This window comes from Phyllobates terribilis, unplaced genomic scaffold (genome assembly GCF_046119375.1).
Source record: "Phyllobates terribilis strain yellow unplaced genomic scaffold, ASM4611937v1 Scaffold_14__1_contigs__length_39327217, whole genome shotgun sequence".
NCBI classification, from domain to species: Eukaryota; Metazoa; Chordata; class Amphibia; order Anura; family Dendrobatidae; genus Phyllobates; species Phyllobates terribilis.
This window is the reverse complement of record NW_027362774.1, coordinates 2967433-2982500: the sequence shown is the minus strand read 5'-3', so window position 1 is coordinate 2982500 and position 15068 is coordinate 2967433. Positions and strand designations below refer to the sequence as shown.

The 15068-nt window shown below is 59.7% G+C and overlaps 1 protein-coding gene across 1 annotated transcript in view; it reads left to right on the top strand.

Annotated features, from left to right (window-relative positions):
• Positions 1-15068, top strand: part of VPS35 (VPS35 retromer complex component) — a 58229-nt gene that overhangs the window by 22028 nt on the left and 21133 nt on the right. Inside the window, 7 exon segments of the mRNA XM_073659639.1 lie at positions 4875-4971; positions 5251-5374; positions 7773-7955; positions 8120-8333; positions 8408-8491; positions 8744-8822; positions 8825-8852. Of these exon segments, the coding sequence (XP_073515740.1) occupies positions 4875-4971; positions 5251-5374; positions 7773-7955; positions 8120-8333; positions 8408-8491; positions 8744-8822; positions 8825-8852 (809 nt within the window).

The following is a 15068-nucleotide window of genomic DNA, read 5'->3' as shown; positions in this document are numbered from 1 at the left end:
TATTCTAGCATATGTCTCCCGACCCTCCTTTATAATGCCCCATGCAGGAAGTCACCTCTCCCCTCCCCATATAATGCCCCATGTAGGATGTCACCTCTCCCCTCCCCATATAATGCCCCATGTAGGATGTCACCTCTCCCCCCCCATATAATGCCCCATGTAGGATGTCACCTCTCCCCCCCCCCCCCCCCATATAATGCCCCATGCAGGATGTCACCTCTCCCCCCCCCCCCCCCCATATGATGCCCCATGCAGGATGTCATCTCTCCCCCCATATATAATACCCCATGCAGGATGTCACCTCTCCCCCCATATATAATACCCCATGCAGGATGTCACCTCTCCCCCCATATAATGCCCCATGTAGGATGTCACCTCTCCCCCATATAATGCCCCATGTAGGATGTCACCTCTCCCCCATATAATGCCCCATGTAGGATGTCACCTCTCCCCCCCCCCCCCCCCCCATATAATGCCCCATATAGGATGTGACCTCTCCCCCCATATAATGCCCCATGTAGGATGTCACCTCTCCCCCCATATAATGCCCCATGTAGGATGTCACCTCTCCCCCCATATAATGCCCCATGTAGGATGTCACCTCTCCCCCCATATAATGCCCCATGTAGGATGTCACCTCTCCCCCCATATAATGCCCCATGCAGGAAGTCACCTCTCCCCCCATATAATGCCCCATGCAGGAAGTCACCTCTCCCCCCATATAACGCCCCATGCAGGATGTCACCTCTCCCCCCCCCCCCCCCCATATAATGCCCCATGTAGGATTTCGCCCCCCCCCCACATATAATGCCCCATATAGGATGTGACCTCTCCCCCCATATAATGCCCCATGTAGGCTGTCACCTCTCCCCCATGTAATGCCCCATGCAGGAAGTCACCTCTCCCCCCATATAACGCCCCATGCAGGATGTCACCTCTCCCCCCCCCCCCCATATAATGCCCCATGTAGGATGTCGCCCCCCCCCCATATAATGCCCCATATAGGATGTGACCTCTCCCCCCATATAATGCCCCATGTAGGATGTGACCTCTCCCCCATATAATGCCCCATGTAGGATGTGACCTCTCCCCCCATATAATGTCCCATGTAGGATGTCACCTCTCCCCCATATAATGTCCCATGCAGGATGTCACCTCTCCCCCATATAATGTCCCATGCAGGATGTCACCTCTCCCCCCATATAATGCCCCATGTAGGATGTCACCTCTCCCCCCATATAATGCCCCATGTAGGATGTCACCTCTCCCCCATTTAATGCCCCATGTAGGATGTCACCTCCCCCCCCACCCATATAATGCCCCTTGCAGGAAGTCACCTCTCCCCCCATATAATGCCCCATGTAGGATGTCACCCCCCCCCCATATAATGCCCCATGTAGGATGTCACCTCTCCCCCCCCCCCCCCCCCCATATAATGCCCCATGTAGGATGTCACCTCTCCCCCCCCCCCCCCCTTATAATGCCCCATGCAGGATGTCACCTCTCCCCCCATATAATGCCCATGCAGGATGTCACCTCTCCCCCCATATAATGCCCCATGCAGGATGTCATCTCTCCCCCCATACATAATACCCCATGCAGGATGTCACCTCTCCCCCCATATAATGCCCCATGTAGGATGTCGCCTCTCCCCCATATAATGCCCCATGTAGGATGTCACCTCTCCCCCATATAATGCCCCATGCAGGATGTGACCTCTCCCCCCATATAATGCCCCATGTAGGATGTGACCTCTCCCCCATATAATGCCCCATGTAGGATGTGACCTCTCCCCCCCCCATATAATGCCCCATGTAGGATGTGACCTCTCCCCCCCCCCCCCCCCCCATATAATGCCCCATGTAGGATGTGACCTCTCCCCCCCCCATATAATGCCCCATGTAGGATGTGAACTCTCCCCCCCCATATAATGCCCCATGTAGGATGTGACCTCTCCCCCCCCCATATAATGCCCCATGTAGGATGTGACCTCTCCCCCCCCCCCATATAATGCCCCATGTTGGATGTCACCTCTCCCCCATATAATGCCCCATGTAGGATGTCACCGCTCCCCCAAATAATGCTCCATGCAGGATGTCACCTCTCCCCCATATAATGCCCCATGTAGGATGTGACCTCTCCCCCCATATAATGCCCCATGTAGGATGTGACCTCTCCCCCCATATAATGCCCCATGTAGGATGTCGCCTCTCCCCCATATAATGGCCCATGTAGGATGTCGTCCCCCCCCCCCCCCCCCCAAATAATGCCCCATGCAGGAAGTCACCTCTCGCCCCATGTAGGATGTCACCTCTTCCCCCCCCCCCCCATATAATGCCCCATGTAGGATGTCACCCCCCCCCCCATATAATGCCCCATGTAGGATGTCATCCCCCCCCATATAATGCCCCATGTAGGATATCACCTCTCCCCCCATTTAATGCCCCATGCAGGAAGTCACCTCTCCCCTCCATATAATGCCCCATGCAGGAAGTCACCTCTCCCCCTCCATATAATGCCCCATGCAGGAAGTCACCTCTCCCCCCCCCCCCCCCCCCCCCATATAATGCCCCATGCAGGAAGTCACCTCCCCCCCCCCCCCCCCCCCATATAATGCCCCATGCAGGATGTCACCTCTCCCCCATATAATGCCCCATGTAGGATGTCACCTCTCCCCCATATAATGCCCCATGTAGGATGTCACCTCTCCCCCATATAATGCTCCATGTAGGATGTCACCTCTCCCCCATATAATGCCCCATGCAGGAAGTCACCTCTCCCTCCCCATATAATGCCCCATGCAGGAAGTCACCTCTCCCCCCCCCCCCCCCCCATATAATGCCCCATGCAGGAAGTCACCCCCCCCCCTCCCCCATATAATGCCCCATGTAGAATGTCACCCCCCCCATATAATGCCCCATGCAGGATGTGACCTCTCCCCCCATATAATGCCCCATGCAGGATGTCACCTCTCCCCCATATAATGCCCCATGCAGGATATCACCTCAACCCCCATATAATGCCCCATGTAGGATGTCACCTCTCCCCCCCATATAATGCCCCATGCAGGATGTCACCTCTCCCCCCCCCCCCCCCCCCATATAATGCCCCATGCAGGATGTCACCTCTCCCCCCCCCCCCCCCCATATAATGCCCCATGCAGGATGTCACCTCTCCCCCCCCCCCATATAATGCCCCATGCAGGATGTCACCTCTCCCCCCATATAATGCCCCATGCAGGATGTCACCTCTCCCCCCCCATATAATGCCCCATGCAGGATGTCACCTCTCCCCCCATATAATGCCCCATGCAGGATGTCACCTCTCGCCCCATGCAGGATGTCACCTCTCCCCCCATATAATGCCCCATGCAGGATGTCACCTCTCCCATCCCCCCCCCCCATATTATGCCCCATGCAGGAAGTCATATCCCCTGTATATCCATACCCCTATAGTGCCCCATGCAGGTCCCTTATGGCCCCATACAAAAAAAAAAATCCAATACTCACCTCTCTTCTCAGCTGCTTCTCTGGACTCCAGCGTAGCCCGCATGTTGACGCTGTGCGCTGTGACCGGTCAGGAGAGAGCGCGGTGTAAAGACGTCACCGCGCCCTCTGACCTGAGACGTCACAGAGCATCGGCGGAAGACACAGGAGTTGCTGCGGAGGAACGGGGAGGGGTAAGTAGGACGACGGGGTCCTGATCGAGCTGGGGGAGGGACGGGAGGAGAGGGGAGGGACGAGAGGAGAGGGGAGAGGAGGGGAGGGGTAAGTATGACGCCGGGTGCCGGGGTCCTGATCGAGCGAGGGGAGGGACGGAAGGAGAGGGGAGGGGAAGGGCGTCACACTTGTCCTCGGGAGATAAGCGGCCGTAGCCGCTGATCTCCCGACGATAGCCGCATGTAGGTCAGTGGCGCCTGCGGTCGGGGAACTTATGCTGTGAGTAGCCGGCTGCATCGCCGCTGACGTCCGTGCCGCTAACGGCCTCCATGTTTTTCAGAAAAGCCGCATCGCTGATTGGCCGCGGCCGGACCAATCAGCGACCCGGGATTAGACAGACAGACAGACAGTTATATAGTAGATAATACTGCTCCCTATGTACAAGAATATAACTACTATAATACTGCCCTTATGTACAAGAATATAGCTACTATAATACTGCTCCTATGTACAAGAATATAATTACTATAATACTGCTCCTATGTACAAGAATATAACTACTATAATACTGCCCCTATGTACTAGAATATAACTACTATAATACTGCTCCTATGTACAAGAATATAACTAGTATAATACTGTCCCCTATGTACAAGAATATAACTACTATAATACTGCCCCTATGTACAAGAATATAACTACTATAATACTGCTCCCTATGTACAAGAATATAACCACTGTAATACTGCCCACTATGTACCACAATATAACTACTATAATACTGCCCCTATGTACAAGAATATAACTACTATAATACTGCCCCTATGTACAAGAATATAACTACTATAATAGTGCCCCTATGTACAAGAATATAACTACTATAATACTACTCCTATGTACAAGAATATAACTACTATAATAATGCCCCTATGTACAAGAATATAACTACTATAATACTGCTCCTATGTACAAGAATATAACTACTATAATACTGCCCCTATGTACTAGAATATAACTACTATAATACTGCTCCTATGTACAAGAATATAACAACTATAGTACTGTCCCCTATGTACAAGAATATAACTACTATAATACTGACCCTTATGTAGAAGAATATAACTACTATAATACTGCCCCCTATGTACAAGAATATAACTACTATAATACTGCTGCTATGTACAAGAATCTAATTGTGTGATATTGGTTCTTCAGGACAAGAACAAGCTGATGGACGCTCTGAAGCACGCCTCCAATATGCTGGGAGAACTCCGCACCTCCATGTTATCACCTAAGAGTTACTATGAGCTTTGTATCCTTTCAGTTGATACTTTTGTATAGATACAATCTGAGCTTCCTTTTCGGGCTGTGATTTGGAAGCAGTAAGAGAACTTCCTATTGGGGATTTCTGGTTTCTCGGCCGTATCTGCTTGTTGGTTCCTGTCGATCGTTAGGTTGAAGTTGCAGAGATTGGGATTGTATGGGATGTCCCAACTAAGGACGGACCCCAGAAATATTGGTGTACAACACATTTATGACTAAGTGGATGATACTGTACATGGAGTTTGCTTTTTAACGTGACCCACCCCAGACATGGCCATCTCCGACGAGCTCCATTACCTGGAGGTGTATCTGACTGACGAATTTGCCAAAGGAAGGAAAGTGGCCGACTTATATGAGCTCGTTCAATATGCCGGAAACATCATCCCCAGGCTGTGAGTACGACTGCCATCACCAATTTGTTTCCACCTAACCCCTTAATGCAAGTTTCTCATCATTAGGGGTCTGAGTGTGGAGGGGGTTGTGGCTGAACTTGTAGGAGACTGCGTATTTCTCGATTTTCTTCAATACTGTGCTAGTATTAGACAATAGCAAGTTTGAGTACCCTAAGGTGACAAAAAAAAAAAAAAAAAAAAAAAAAATATATATATATATATATATATATATATATATATATATATATATATATATATATATATATATATATATATATATATATATACACATATACACACACACAATTAATTAGAATATCATCAAAAAGTTAATTTATTTCATTTCTTCAATACAAAAAGTGAAACTCAAGCAGTGAATACAAACAGTGATCTATTTCAAGTGTTTATTTCTGTTTAATGTTGATGATTATAATTATGATAATATATATGTATGTATACATTATTATAATTGGGATATAATATATATATCATATATATATTTATATTATGTCAGGAACGTCAGTGACAACACCAGGGAGGTCACACACTATCCCACCACTGCTGTCACTTTGTCAGGCATTTGCGCACACACCATCTCGATTGCTCACTACATAGGTATCAGCAAACTAGCAGAGAGCGTATGGCGTACACACCTCCGGATTCCAACGCATGGAAAATGTGTATACGCCAAACATGTCTTCTTCTGGGCTAAAAACACCTACATTTAAACGGCAAGCAGAGTTGTTTATACAACACCTGCTGGTTGAAAAATAAATGATGGTCCAACTAAATGCAAACCGGATGGAATAGCATGCCGCTGCAAGATGCTGTGGTAGCCATGCTGGTTCAGTATGCCTTCAATTTTGAATAAATCCCCAACAGTGTCACCAGCAAAGCACCCCCACACCATCACACCTCCTCCTCCATGCTTCTCGGTGGGAACCAGACATGTAGAGTCCATCCGTTCACCTTTTCTGCATCGCACAAAGACACAGTGGTTGGAACCAAAGATCTCAAATTTGGACTCATCAGACCAAAGCACAGATTTCCACTGGTCTAATGTCCATTACTTGTGTTCTTTAGCCCAAACAAGTCTCTTCTGCTTGTTGCCTGTCCTTAGCAGTGGTTTCCTAGCAGCTATTTTACCATGAAGGCCTGCTGCACAAAGTCTCCTCTTAACAGTTGTTGTAGAGATGTGTCTGCTGCTAGAACTCTGTGTGGCATTGACCTGGTCTCTAATCTGAGCTGCTGTTAACCTGCGATTTCTGAGGCTGGTGACTCGGATAAACTTATCCTCAGAAGCAGAGGTGACTCTTGGTCTTCCTTTCCTGGGGCGGTCCTCATGTGAGCCAGTTTCTTTGTAGCGCTTGATGGTTTTTGCAACTGCACTTGGGGACACTTTCAAAGTTTTCCCAATTTTTCGGACTGACTGACCTTCATTTCTTAAAGTAATGATGGCCACTCGTTTTTCTTTACTTAGCTGCTTTTTGCCATAATACAAATTCTAACAGTCTATTCAGTAGGACTATCAGCTGTGTATCCACCAGACTTCTGCACAACACAACTGATGGTCCCAACCCCATTTATAAGGCAAGAAATCCCACTTATTAAACCTGACAGGGCACACCTGTGAAGTGAAAACCATTTCCGGTGACTACCTCTTGAAGCTCATCAAGAGAATGCCAAGAGTGTGCAAAGCAGTCATCAAAGCAAAAGGTGGCTACTTTGAAGAACCTAGAATATAAGACATATTTTCAGTTGTTTCACACTTTTTTGTTAAGTATATAATTCCACATGTTGTAATTCATAGTTTTGATGCCTTCAGTGTGAATGTACAATTTTCATAGTCATGAAAATACAGAAAAATCTTTAAATGAGAAGGTGTGTCCAAAGTTTTGGTTTGTACTGTGTGTTACATATAGTTATGCTTCTTTCGTAAAAGTCCAATCTAACAAAATATTAGAATATAAATTATAGTATAATAAAAATACAATAAAATTATAATGTAAAATGTAAAAAACCATATGGTAAAGGACAAAAGAAAAATCAAAACGTTAGAATTGCAATAAAAAAATTAAAATTTAATATGGACTCCAAATTGGTATCAATTAAAGGCAGTTAGTCGCTCATAAATCACCATTTCATTGCACATTTCTAACTTTTTAATCTACTGAAAAAGGAGAAAAAAATTTTGTTTCTTGGAGAAATTGAAACGTAAATCCCCCAAAAATTGTTTGCCTCTGAGTCAAAGGTTTAATGCCTTGTTATGGTCAATGGGATAGTAGTGTTGTCAGCCCCCATAACGATCAGTGGGTGTCAGAGCTCCCAGACCCCCGGTGTCTGATGGTGATTCAGCGTTGTCTGGTACACTTATCTGCTGTTGTGCTTTCTCTCGCAGTTATCTGCTGATCACCGTTGGTGTCGTCTACGTGAAGTCCTTTAACCAGTCCAGGAAGGACATCCTGAAGGACATGGTGGAGATGTGCCGCGGGGTCCAGCATCCGCTGCGAGGGCTTTTTCTGCGCAATTACCTCCTGCAGTGCACAAGGAACATCCTGCCGGACGAAGGAGAGCAGACCCAGTAATGACATTCTGAACTTTTGGATTAGTTTTGTAACTTCTTAGAAAGTTGTCAAAAGTTTTAATCATTGGGGGGGTCCAAGGTTCAGCTCCGCTCTGGAGACTTTTTATCGAGCTCGTCTGCCTCTCTGGTGTCTGACACGTTTGCCCCTTTTTATCTTGCAGCGAGGAAATTACAGGAGACATCAGCGACTCCATGGATTTCGTGCTGCTGAATTTTGCTGAAATGAACAAGCTTTGGGTGCGCATGCAGCACCAGGGCCACAGCCGGGACAAGGAGAAGAGGGAACGCGAGAGACAGGAACTTCGGATCCTGGTCGGAACCAACTTAGTCCGACTCAGTCAGCTGGAAGGAGTCAACGTGGAGCGGTACAAGCAGGTGAGCAGTGCGGGCTTTACGCCTGCACACTGGTGTGGGAAGCCGTGATTTACGGCACTTGATTTCTCTTGCAGATTGTGTTGCCCGGCATATTGGAGCAGGTCGTCAACTGCAGAGATGCACTGGCCCAGGAATACCTGATGGAGTGTATCATACAGGTGATGATGATAAAATGTTATTTTATTCTTTTGCTCCTTCTGTAATGTTGATACTCTGGAAGAAATGAAAGCGCTGAAATAAGACCGTAGAAGTAGTTTAAAATGAGTTATGGGGATGACAGCCTTACTCCCTTTAAGTCTTTAACAACCCCTTTAAGGTGGTCATTCTTTCTTTATCTATTTCCATATTACAAGTCGGTGCGATGCCGATCCCAGATATTTCTGTAACTTTGTTGTTCGTTGGGGTTTTAGGTTTTCCCTGATGAATTTCATCTCCAGACACTGAACCCTTTTTTGCGCTCGTGTGCAGAGCTCCACCAAAATGTGAACGTGAAAACATCATCATCGCTTTAATCGACAGGTAAGTGTCCGTCCACCTGCCGAGCATTGGTGGTATACCGAGGGGCAGAGGGGAAAGATGGCAGAGGTATATGCATCTTGTGCTCCTGTCTTCTTCCACAAATCCGTCAACAGCACGGGCCGCCCTGCCACTTTCCCTTGGCGACCCCCTCCTTCCCCAGAGGCCGCCCTGCCGCTTTCCCTTGGCGATTCCCCCCCCCCCACACACGCGCGCACACACACACACACCTGAGGCCGCCCTGCAGCCCCCCTCCCCGGAGGCCTCCTTGCTACCTTCCCTCCCCCCCCCCATCCCCGGAGGCTGCCTTGCCGCTTTCCCTCCGCCCCCCTGCCCGGAGGCTGCCCTTCCCTGGAGGCCGCCCTGCCGCTTTCCCTCGTCGACCCCCCCCCCCCCTGGAGGCCGCCCTGCCGCTTTCCCTCTGCCCCCCACCGGAGGCCGCCCTGCCGCTTTCCCTCTGCCCCCCACCGGAGGCCGCCCTGCCGCTTTCCTCTGCCCCCACCGGAGGCCGCCCTGCCGCTTTCCCTCTGCCCCCCACCGGAGGCCGCCCTGCCGCTTTCCCTCTGCCCCCCACCGGAGGCCGCCCTGCCGCTTTCCTCTGCCCCCCACCGGAGGCCGCCCTGCCGCTTTCCCTCTGCCCCCCACCGGAGGCCGCCCTGCCGCTTTCCCTCTGCCCCCCACCGGAGGCCGCCCTGCCGCTTTCCCTCTGCCCCCCACCGGAGGCCGCCCTGCCGCTTTCCCTCTGCCCCCCACGGAGGCCGCCCTGCCGCTTTCCCTCTGCCCCCCCACCGGAGGCCGCCCTGCCGCTTTCCCTCTGCCCCCCACCGGAGGCCGCCCTGCCGCTTTCCCTCTGCCCCCCACCGGAGGCCGCCCTGCCGCTTTCCCTCTGCCCCCCACCGGAGGCCGCCCTGCCGCTTTCCCTCTGCCCCCACCGGAGGCCGCCCTGCCGCTTTCCCTCTGCCCCCCACCGGAGGCCGCCCTGCCGCTTTCCCTCTGCCCCCACCGGAGGCCGCCCTGCCGCTTTCCCCCCACCGGAGGCCTTGCCCCCCACCGGAGGCCGCCCTGCCGCTTTCCCTCTCCCCACCGGAGGCCGCCCTGCGCTTTCCCTCTGCCCCCCACCGGAGGCCGCCCTGCCGCTTTCCCTCTGCCCCCCACCGGAGGCCGCCCTGCCGCTTTCCCTCCTGCCCCCACGGAGGCCGCCTGCCGCTTTCCCTCTGCCCCCCACCGGAGGCCGCCCTGCCGCTTTCCCTCTGCCCCCCACCGGAGGCCGCCCTGCCGCTTTCCTCTGCCCCCCACCGGAGGCCGCCCTGCCGCTTTCCCTCTGCCCCCCACCGGAGCCGCCCTGCCGCTTTCCCTCTGCCCCCCACCGGAGGCCGCCCTGCCGCTTTCCCTCTGCCCCCCACCGGAGGCCGCCCTGCCGCTTTCCCTCTGCCCCCACCTGGAGGCCGCCCTGCCGCTTCCCTCTGCCCCCACCGGAGGCGCCCCTGCCGCTTTCCCCTCTGCCCCCCACCGGAGGGCCGCCCTGCCGCTTTCCCTCTGCCCCCCACCGGAGGCCGCCTGCCGCTTCTCTGCCCCCACCGGAGGCCGCCCTGCGCTTTCCCTCTGCCCCCCACCGGAGGCCGCCCTGCCGCTTTCCCTCTGCCCCCCACCGGAGGCCGCCCTGCCGCTTTCCCTCTGCCCCCCACCGGAGGCCGCCCTGCCGCTTTCCCTCTGCCCCCACCGGAGGCCGCCCTGCCGCTTTCCCTCTGCCCCCCACCGGAGGCCGCCCTGCCGCTTTCCCTCTGCCCCCCACCGGAGGCCGCCCTGCCGCTTTCCCTCTGCCCCCCACCGGAGGCCGCCCTGCCGCTTTCCCTCTGCCCCCCACCGGAGGCCGCCCTGCCGCTTTCCCTCTGCCCCCCACCGGAGGCCGCCCTGCCGCTTTCCCCTCTGCCCCCCACCGGAGGCCGCCCTGCCGCTTTCCCTCTGCCCCCCACCGGAGGCCGCCCTGCCGCTTTCCCTCTGCCCCCCACCGGAGGCCGCCCTGCCCGCTTTCCCTCTGCCCCCCACCGGAGGCCGCCCTGCCGCTTTCCCTCTGCCCCCCACCGGAGGCCGCCCTGCCGCTTTCCCTCTGCCCCCCACCGGAGCCGCCCTGCCGCTTTCCCCTCTGCCCCCCACCGGAGGCCGCCCTGCCGCTTTCCCTCTGCCCCCACCGGAGGCCGCCCTGCCGCTTTCCCTCTGCCCCCCACCGGAGGCCGCCCTGCCGCTTTCCCTCTGCCCCCCACCGGAGGCCGCCCTGCCGCTTTCCCTCTGCCCCCCACCGGAGGCCGCCCTGCCGCTTTCCCTCTGCCCCCCACCGGAGGCCGCCCTGCCGCTTTCCCTCTGCCCCCCACCGGAGGCCGCCCTGCCGCTTTCCCTCTGCCCCCCACCGGAGGCCGCCCTGCCGCTTTCCCTCTGCCCCCCACCGGAGGCCGCCCTGCCGCTTTCCCTCTGCCCCCACCGGAGGCCGCCCTGCCGCTTTCCCTCTGCCCCCCACCGGAGGCCGCCCTGCCGCTTTCCCTCTGCCCCCCACCGGAGGCCGCCCTGCCGCTTTCCCTCTGCCCCCCACCGGAGGCCGCCCTGCCGCTTTCCCTCTGCCCCCACCGGAGGCCGCCCTGCCGCTTTCCCTCTGCCCCCACCGGAGGCCGCCCTGCCGCTTTCCCTCTGCCCCCCACCGGAGGCCGCCCTGCCGCTTTCCCTCTGCCCCCCACCGGAGGCCGCCCTGCCGCTTTCCCTCTGCCCCCCACCGGAGGCCGCCCTGCCGCTTTCCCTCTGCCCCCCACCGGAGGCCGCCCTGCCGCTTTCCCTCTGCCCCCCACCGGAGGCCGCCCTGCCGCTTTCCCTCTGCCCCCCACCGGAGGCCGCCCTGCCGCTTTCCCTCTGCCCCCCACCGGAGGCCGCCCTGCCGCTTTCCCTCTGCCCCCCACCGGAGGCCGCCCTGCCGCTTTCCCTCTGCCCCCCACCGGAGGCCGCCCTGCCGCTTTCCCTCTGCCCCCCACCGGAGGCCGCCCTGCCGCTTTCCCTCTGCCCCCCACCGGAGGCCGCCCTGCCGCTTTCCCTCTGCCCCCCACCGGAGGCCGCCCTGCCGCTTTCCCTCTGCCCCCCACCGGAGGCCGCCCTGCCGCTTTCCCTCTGCCCCCCACCGGAGGCCGCCCTGCCGCTTTCCCTCTGCCCCCCACCGGAGGCCGCCCTGCCGCTTTCCCTCTGCCCCCCACCGGAGGCCGCCCTGCCGCTTTCCCTCTGCCCCCCACCGGAGGCCGCCCTGCCGCTTTCCCTCTGCCCCCCACCGGAGGCCGCCCTGCCGCTTTCCCTCTGCCCCCCACCGGAGGCCGCCCTGCCGCTTTCCCTCTGCCCCCCACCGGAGGCCGCCCTGCCGCTTTCCCTCTGCCCCCCACCGGAGGCCGCCCTGCCGCTTTCCCTCTGCCCCCCACCGGAGGCCGCCCTGCCGCTTTCCCTCTGCCCCCCACCGGAGGCCGCCCTGCCGCTTTCCCTCTGCCCCCCACCGGAGGCCGCCCTGCCGCTTTCCCTCTGCCCCCCACCGGAGGCCGCCCTGCCGCTTTCCCTCTGCCCCCCACCGGAGGCCGCCCTGCCGCTTTCCTCTGCCCCCCACCGGAGGCCGCCCTGCCGCTTTCCCTCTGCCCCCCACCGGAGGCCGCCCTGCCGCTTTCCCTCTGCCCCCCACCGGAGGCCGCCCTGCCGCTTTCCCTCTGCCCCCCACCGGAGGCCGCCCTGCCGCTTTCCCTCTGCCCCCCACCGGAGGCCGCCCTGCCGCTTTCCCTCTGCCCCCCACCGGAGGCCGCCCTGCCGCTTTCCCTCTGCCCCCCACCGGAGGCCGCCCTGCCGCTTTCCCTCTGCCCCCCACCGGAGGCCGCCCTGCCGCTTTCCCTCTGCCCCCCACCGGAGGCCGCCCTGCCGCTTTCCCTCTGCCCCCCACCGGAGGCCGCCCTGCCGCTTTCCCTCTGCCCCCCACCGGAGGCCGCCCTGCCGCTTTCCCTCTGCCCCCCACCGGAGGCCGCCCTGCCGCTTTCCCTCTGCCCCCCACCGGAGGCCGCCCTGCCGCTTTCCCTCTGCCCCCCACCGGAGGCCGCCCTGCCGCTTTCCCTCTGCCCCCCACCGGAGGCCGCCCTGCCGCTTTCCCTCTGCCCCCCACCGGAGGCCGCCCTGCCGCTTTCCCTCTGCCCCCCACCGGAGGCCGCCCTGCCGCTTTCCCTCTGCCCCCCACCGGAGGCCGCCCTGCCGCTTTCCCTCTGCCCCCCACCGGAGGCCGCCCTGCCGCTTTCCCTCTGCCCCCCACCGGAGGCCGCCCTGCCGCTTTCCCTCTGCCCCCCACCGGAGGCCGCCCTGCCGCTTTCCCTCTGCCCCCCACCGGAGGCCGCCCTGCCGCTTTCCCCTCTGCCCCCCACCGGAGGCCGCCCTGCCGCTTTCCCTCTGCCCCCCACCGGAGGCCGCCCTGCCGCTTTCCCTCTGCCCCCACCGGAGGCCGCCCTGCCGCTTTCCCTCTGCCCCCCACCGGAGGCCGCCCTGCCGCTTTCCCTCTGCCCCCCACCGGAGGCCGCCCTGCCGCTTTCCCTCTGCCCCCCACCGGAGGCCGCCCTGCCGCTTCTTCCCTCTGCCCCCCACCGGAGGCCGCCCTGCCGCTTTCCCTCTGCCCCCCACCGGAGGCCGCCCTGCCGCTTTCCCTCTGCCCCCCACCGGAGGCCGCCCTGCCGCTTTCCCTCTGCCCCCCACCGGAGGCCGCCCTGCCGCTTTCCCTCTGCCCCCACCGGAGGCCGCCCTGCCGCTTTCCCTCTGCCCCCCACCGGAGGCCGCCCTGCCGCTTTCCCTCTGCCCCCCACCGGAGGCCGCCCTGCCGCTTTCCCTCTGCCCCCCACCGGAGGCCGCCCTGCCGCTTTCCCTCTGCCCCCCACCGGAGGCCGCCCTGCCGCTTTCCCTCTGCCCCCCACCGGAGGCCGCCCTGCCGCTTTCCCTCTGCCCCCCACCGGAGGCCGCCCTGCCGCTTTCCCTCTGCCCCCCACCGGAGGCCGCCCTGCCGCTTTCCCTCTGCCCCCCACCGGAGGCCGCCCTGCCGCTTTCCCTCTGCCCCCCACCGGAGGCCGCCCTGCCGCTTTCCCTCTGCCCCCACCGGAGGCCGCCCTGCCGCTTTCCCTCTGCCCCCCACCGGAGGCCGCCCTGCCCGCTTTCCCTCTGCCCCCCACCGGAGGCCGCCCTGCCGCTTTCCCTCTGCCCCCCACCGGAGGCCGCCCTGCCGCTTTCCCTCTGCCCCCCACCGGAGGCCGCCCTGCCGCTTTCCCTCTGCCCCCCACCGGAGGCCGCCCTGCCGCTTTCCCTCTGCCCCCCACCGGAGGCCGCCCTGCCGCTTTCCCTCTGCCCCCCACCGGAGGCCGCCCTGCCGCTTTCCCTCTGCCCCCCACCGGAGGCCGCCCTGCCGCTTTCCCCTCTGCCCCCCACCGGAGGCCGCCCTGCCGCTTTCCCTCTGCCCCCCACCGGAGGCCGCCCTGCCGCTTTCCCTCTGCCCCCCACCGGAGGCCGCCCTGCCGCTTTCCCTCTGCCCCCCACCGGAGGCCGCCCTGCCGCTTTCCCTCTGCCCCCCACCGGAGGCCGCCCTGCCGCTTTCCCTCTGCCCCCCACCGGAGGCCGCCCTGCCGCTTTCCCTCTGCCCCCCACCGGAGGCCGCCCTGCCGCTTTCCCTCTGCCCCCACCGGAGGCCGCCCTGCCGCTTTCCCTCTGCCCCCCACCGGAGGCCGCCCTGCCGCTTTCCCTCTGCCCCCCACCGGAGGCCGCCCTGCCGCTTTCCCTCTGCCCCCCACCGGAGGCCGCCCTGCCGCTTTCCCTCTGCCCCCCACCGGAGGCCGCCCTGCCGCTTTCCCTCTGCCCCCCACCGGAGGCCGCCCTGCCGCTTTCCCTCTGCCCCCCACCGGAGGCCGCCCTGCCGCTTTCCCTCTGCCCCCCACCGGAGGCCGCCCTGCCGCTTTCCCTCTGCCCCCCACCGGAGGCCGCCCTGCCGCTTTCCCCTCTGCCCCCCACCGGAGGCCGCCCTGCCGCTTTCCCCTCTGCCCCCCACCGGAGGCCGCCCTGCCGCTTTCCCTCTGCCCCCCACCGGAGGCCGCCCTGCCGCTTTCCCCTCTGCCCCCCACCGGAGGCCGCCCTGCCGCCTTTCCCTCTGCCCCCCACCGGAGGCCGCCCTGCCGCTTTCCCTCTGCCCCC